At 40.5% G+C, this 6,554-nt stretch overlaps 1 protein-coding gene across 1 annotated transcript in view; it reads left to right on the forward strand.

Moving 5' to 3' along the window:
- ERP27 (endoplasmic reticulum protein 27) overlaps positions 1-6,554 on the forward strand; it is a 25,995-nt gene that overhangs the window by 16,341 nt on the left and 3,100 nt on the right. The window contains exons 4-5 of the mRNA XM_006866032.1: positions 684-800; positions 4,952-5,077. Coding sequence (XP_006866094.1) covers positions 684-800; positions 4,952-5,077 — 243 coding nt within the window. The remainder of the gene's footprint in view (positions 1-683; positions 801-4,951; positions 5,078-6,554) is intronic.

Here is a 6,554-nt window from a genome sequence, read left to right on the forward strand (position 1 = left end):
ATGAGTGGTACTGAATCAGTGGCACCTAATAACAACAAGTTACTGATATTTATATTTTCTGTCTTGTGCCCCCCTTTTTTCTCCTATATATGTGTTTTCTTTCACATTGACAGATTATGGAAATAAAGCATAAATTGGATCATGTTAATGGCTCCCCTTTCCTTCAAGTTAGAATTGTGTCCTTCCATTGGCTTCAAGGTCCTTTGAGAGTTTACTCCCGCTTAACTCAGTATCCTTTTCTCTCTCACCACTCAGCAGCACCTTCTACTGTAGTCTCAGTGAACTAATTACAGGTCTAGAACATGACCTCTCACACATATCTTTGGCCTTTGCAAATACTTTTTTTATTTTTTTCAAACTTTCTTCCCATTCTCATTCATCTGACCAACTCTTAGCCATTTATTAGGAGTTACCTCCTTCTGGGAACTCTTCAGCTCTTCCTTAGGTGATATATCAGCCTGTGATTCCCCCTGATAACCTTTGCCATGCTATATGGGACATTAGTGTTCATTTCATATATCCCACAAGAAAGTGTGTTTCTCGAAGGTAGGAGCATTTCTTGTTTATCTTTCTGTCTATGGAGTTTTAGTCAGAGTCTGGTATGTAGTAGATTGTCTAGAAGTAATTTTCAATGAATAAATAAATCCCTAAGTGTGACTACTTTGTCTCTTTTGTTTACTCAGGTGGATAATGAACAGTTGGATTTAAACAACGAAGCCATTGAAAGCATTGATGAGACCAAATTAAGACGTTTTATTGAAATCAACAACCTCCATTTGGTGACAGAGTACAACCCTGTGGTAAATAACAGTCCCTGTCTTTAGCCCTTTTAAGTCTCTGTACCAGGAAATGTACTTATCTTCATCTCAGAAATCCTTTTCTAGAGTAGTTCTGATTCTTTGATCAATAGTGACAGTTGTTGTTAAGTGTGATCCAGTCAGTTCTGACTCATAGCGACTCTGTATAGGATTTCCAGGGATCAGCTGGTGGGTTTGAACTGCTGACCTTGTGGTTCGCAGTCTAGTGCTTATCCTGCAGTGCCATAGCACAAGTTCCTAGTGATAGTAGCTGCCATTAATTGAACATGTCATTTGAACATATTGCTTATGTTATGCTTCTTACATTAGCCCTTTAAGATTGATAGACTTATCCCTATTCAGCAAAGAAGGAAACAAAGATTCAGACCATTTAAATTGCCTATCACATGACAAGTAAGAAAGAGAACTGTGATCCAACGTTAAGGTGGCTGATTCCAAAAGGTCAGGATTTTACTGCTGGAGTTTGCACCATGAAGATAACTTTGCTTGAGCAGCATCAGGCTTCTCTAATTAGATTTCAATCTATGTTGAAGGTGATACTTTTATAAAATGCAATAAAAATAAATTAGTACATATATCTAAAATATAAGCCCACTGATCACCTACTTGGATGTTACAACAGTGCCAAAATTCTATTCGTTTCTAAACATCTATCTCACTTTCTGTGTCTATCTCATTGTGGACAAGCAGATCTTGGTCTGGCTCTGCCTGCAAACCATACTTAGACTAGCAAGTTCCTGGCCCCTTTGGATGCCTCTGCCTTCTTTCCAGTTTTGTCTTCCTCTGGTTTTACATGCTGCTGTACCTAGGTAGGAGTCCATGGGTGATGCAAGAGTTAACATACACGTCTACTAACTGAAAGCTTGTGGATTCAAATCTACCCAAAGGCAACCCAGAAGAAAGTCCTGGCAATCTACTTACAAGCATTCAACCTTTGCAGAGCCTACAGAGCAGTTTTACTCTGACACACATGAGGTCACAAAGAGTCAGAACTGACTGGAGAACAACTGGTCTTTATTGAGATGCCTGGGTGAAGGGGACATCAATACCAAACATTTTTTTGTTTTGTTTTCTAACACAGTTTATATCTTTATCTTATATGCCCTACCTTTTATTTTCCCTGACATAGATCATAGAGTGCTAGAGTACTGATTTCTAGTAATCTATGTCAGTTCAGAAATGCCATGCAATCTCCAATAACAGCACTTTATCTGCCTTTCATGGTATTTAGAACCTCAAAGCACATTCACCCTCATTCTCCCATTGAATCTTCACATCAGTGTTTTGAGATAGAAAAGATGATTATACCCATTTTATGGAACTCAAGAGACAAGTGACTTATTCAAGGTTGCACAGTGAGTACACTGAGATTTCATGACTGAAAGCAGAAAATCTAACTGATGATGCATTTGTATACACTGTCTGTTTCCATTTTACAGAAGAAGAAATGGAAGTTCAAAAAAAATGAACTTTCTCAAGGTCATATAGCTATTAACATTTTGAACTTCAGAGACAGCCCTATTCATTTGCCCTGCTTTAAAAAAAATTTTTTTTCCTATTTTTCATGACTCGTGGGTCTGACTGAATCCTGCGGTTTTTCCACTGCCCGACATGGCCTCCAATAGAGCACACCACTTTTCCTGTTGACTGAAATCCTGCCCAACTTTCACAACATGTTTGTCTCTGTGGAGAAGTGACTCCATTTTCACTTTCACTAACAATCCACCACATATGCTTCCAAGATGCTGGCAGTAACTATCTAAAATGATTCTTCTCTTAGATCAGTCTCATCCTGGGCTTTGTATCTATGGAGCTGTCAGACGTGTACGTGGGACCAGAAAAGATGATCTCATGTTCCCTGGATTTATAGCTCTGATGTCCTAGAGTGCTATTCACTAACGAAGGCAAGGAGGACAAGGACTGACCTTTCCTGAGTTCCCATGACTTGTCCAAGTTCCCATGTCTTATCCATCTTCTCATGTCTTATCTGATAGGATAATGATTTTTTTTTTTTAACTTCAACATTAGTAGTGAAGTGAAATCATGTCAAGAGGATATTTGGTAAGAATCTCCTTATAGAATTCTGATTGTAACTTTTTCATCTCCCCATAGTACGGATTTTTTTCTTTTTTTTTCAAACTACTACAGCTATTGCCCGTCTGTTGTTGATGCAGAGGCTCTTGCTGATACAACTGGGCAGAAAACCAAAGCCCTGTACTTGGCCTGTTATGCTGTTTTAATGCACACACTCAGTTGTTGTTGTTGTTGCTATGTGCCGTGGAGTTGGTTCCGACTCATAGCGACCCTGTACAGGGTTTCTGAGGCTGTAAATCTTTACGGGAGCAGAATGCTTCATCTTTCTCCCGCAAACCACTGGTAGTTTCGAACTGCTGACCTTGCGGTTGGCAGCCTGACTCGTAGCCTCTACGCTACCAGAGCTCCTTGCAGTACGTGGCTTCAAAGCATAGAATCAGGCTATGTCTGTTAGGATTAAACTAATCTGTTTTGCTATGCCCAATCCCTTCTGCTAAGAGAATTGTACCTTTTGAGTTTTAGCTCCAATTTCAGCCTCTTCCTGAAAATGTACCTGTGCTCTAGAAAGGTAGACAAACATTCTAACTTTAGGTAATAAAGCCCCAAACCAAACCTACTGCCATCAAATCGATTCCAACTCATAGCAACCTATAGGACAATATAGAACTCAAGGTTTCCAAAGCTGTAAATCTTTATGGAAGCAAACTGCCCCATATTTCTTGTGTGGTGGATTCAAACTGCCAACCTTTTGGTTGGCAGCTGAGCAATTCAACCACTGCTCCACCAGGACTACTTTAAGCAACAGGATCTAGTAACACAAGAGTCAGTTAGTGACCATCCAATCTCCTATACCTGAGCCCTGGTGGCATTATGGTCTAGCATCTGACTGCTAAATGAAAGGTAGGTGGTTCAAACTTGGTGGAAGAAAGATGTGGCAATGTGATCCCGTAAAGATTTAGTCTTGGAAGCCTTGTGTGGCAGTTCTACTCTGTTCTGTAGGGTTGTTATAAGTCAGAATTGACTCTATGGCAGTGAATTTGGGTCTCTCAAATTTAAAATTGAAGAACTCCAGGGGAACTCGATGGAAAGTAACTGGCAACTGACTTGCCTATATGTTGGGCCCTGTGGTGAGTGGAGACTGAGGCTCTCTGTAGAGTTTCAAGAAGAAACTTAAAACATTTTCTGAGAGTCAAAATTCCGGAGTGGCTTAGCTTGGTGTTTCTCGCCTGAAATGTCTCAAGAACTTGCAGTTACCATGTTGGCCAGGGATGCATCCAAAGACTTGACTGGAGCTGGAAAGGTTACTTCCAAGATGACTCACTCATGTAGCTGGCAAGCCACTGTTAACTGTTAGTGCGATGATGCCTTAGTATATTGCTAATGGGTACATAGTTCCATAGGGCTGTTTGAGTGCCCTACACTGGAGCTAGCTTTTCCCAAAGTCAGAGATACAAGAAAGAGCAAAGCATGGTATCTTTTGCTACCTTGTATTACTAGTGTGGAGTTCTGGTACGGTGCTGTAGGAAAAACACTGAGCTGATAACCCAAGGCTGGCAGTTCAAACCCAACAGCCACTCCTCAAAAAATCTATAAGGATCACTATGAGTTGGAACTAACTTGACAACACTTAACAACAGCAACAGCAATTACTAGCCTGGAGCATGGTGGCTCTGTAGGATAAGCACTAGACTGTGAACCACAGTCTAAGGGGTTCATACTCACCAGTCGCACGCCAGAGAAAGAAGGGGCTTTCTGGGCCTGGAAAAGATTGAAAGCCTCAGAAATTCTGTACAGGGTCACTATGAACAGAAATCAACTCAGGGCATTTAGCAACAACAATTATTAGTGTGACCACCTAGCCATACTCCATTTATTTGAAATATCCTCTTAGTTGCTTAGATCAGCCTGTTTATGTGCAAGAGAACTACACTGCGATAAGAAAGCCAGAGGGTGAAATGTATGGAGAGTCTTCTTGGAGGCTGATTACCATTCATGTTAAGGATAGAAGCTCTCATTTGTATTTCAGTATCCCTATTCACTGAGTTGCCAGTAAAGTTTCTTCTCTCTCTCTCTCCTGGTAACACATTTCAATTCACCAGACTGTGATTGGCCTATTCAACAGTTTGGTTCCAATTCATCTTCTCCTGATAATCAGCAAGGCCTCCCAAGGATATGAAGAAAACATGCACAGATACCAGAAGGCAGCTAAACTCTTCCAAGGGAAGGTGAGTCACTCTTTTGACTCTTCACCACCAGGACACAAGAAAGTTGGGACCAAGCAAGTAGAGATGAATAAGAAAAGCAAGTATGGTTATGTTTTATTAAAATAAGATCTGCAATATACTAAAGCCCATTACTCTTATTTGAATCTCTATATTTTGTACCATTAAAGACCTTTATGATGGTGTCTTCCTTTAGTGATGAACCCATTTTTTTTTTTTTCCTCCATTAACATGTAGAGAAACAATAGAGACTCAAAGATACTGAAAGGAAAAATCACCTATTAATAACAAAGGAGCTCTGGTAGCGTAGTGGTTATGAATTGGGCTGTGAACCTTAAGGTCAGTGGTTCGAAACTACCAGCCGCTCCACCGGAGAAAGATGAGGCTTTCTACTCCCGTAAAGATTTACACCCTCGGAAACCCTGTACAGGGTCGCTATGGGTCGGAACCGACTCGACGGCACTTAACAACAACAACAACAATAACAATGTATTTACTCCTTACCATAATCTCCTAGAGCTTTGGACCTCTGGGTTTATTGATCATATAAAACACCCATCATGTGTCTTGTGCCTACCTAGTGTCTCCTAAATATCCATTTCCTCCCCTTCCCTACTTGGTGCTGTTCTGCTTGATACCACTGAAATAGTCAAGGCTACTGTGTTGAATTAGAGAACTTTCTAATGATGAAAACTGTCCAATAATAAAATAAGTTGCCTTTCTGGTACTGGAAGTTCCAGATGCTGGCACGATTCAGTGCTTTTGAATGCAAGCATTCCTCAGGATTTATGAAAATTACCACTTTGGGAAGGAGTCCTCATAGTAGGTTGTTCATTGGGTTGCTAACCGCAAGGTCAACAGCACAAATCTACCAGCTGCTCCATCAGAGAAAGATGAGGCTTTCTGTTTCCATAAAGATTTACAGCCTCAGAAACCTGACACAGGGTCACTTTGAGTCAGAACCAACTCAACAGTACAACTATGGGTAGAAGGTTTGAGTTAATAATATTAACTTTTATCACTTATTGTATACCAACAGGCATCCCCAAGTGGTGCAAGTGGTTAATACATTCACACTTCTAACCCCAAGTGGTACAAGTGGTTTGTACCACTTGGTATTGGAAGTGTGAATCCACCCAGAGGTACCTGTGATCTAATTCCAAAATATCAGCCATTGAAGACCCTCTGGAGCACAGTTCTACTCTGACACATGTGGAGTCACCATGAGTCTGAAAAGACTTGACAGAAACAGATTTTGTTTCTTCCAAGCCAAAAAATTCTGCCAAAAATATTAAATATATCATCTCATTTAATCTCCCCCAACAAAAGCCTGATGATCAAACTGAGTCTCAGGGAGATTGAGTAATGCACCTAAACTCCAGTAGCTAGAAAGTGCTTGAGGAAGGATTTAAAACTGGTCCTCTGCTTTCACTCTTTAGGCTGGGCTTCTTCCCTTGAGTAATCAGTTGTTGTTGTTGTT

This window comes from Chrysochloris asiatica, unplaced genomic scaffold (genome assembly GCF_000296735.1).
Source record: "Chrysochloris asiatica unplaced genomic scaffold, ChrAsi1.0 scaffold00086, whole genome shotgun sequence".
NCBI lineage: Eukaryota > Metazoa > Chordata > Mammalia > Afrosoricida > Chrysochloridae > Chrysochloris > Chrysochloris asiatica.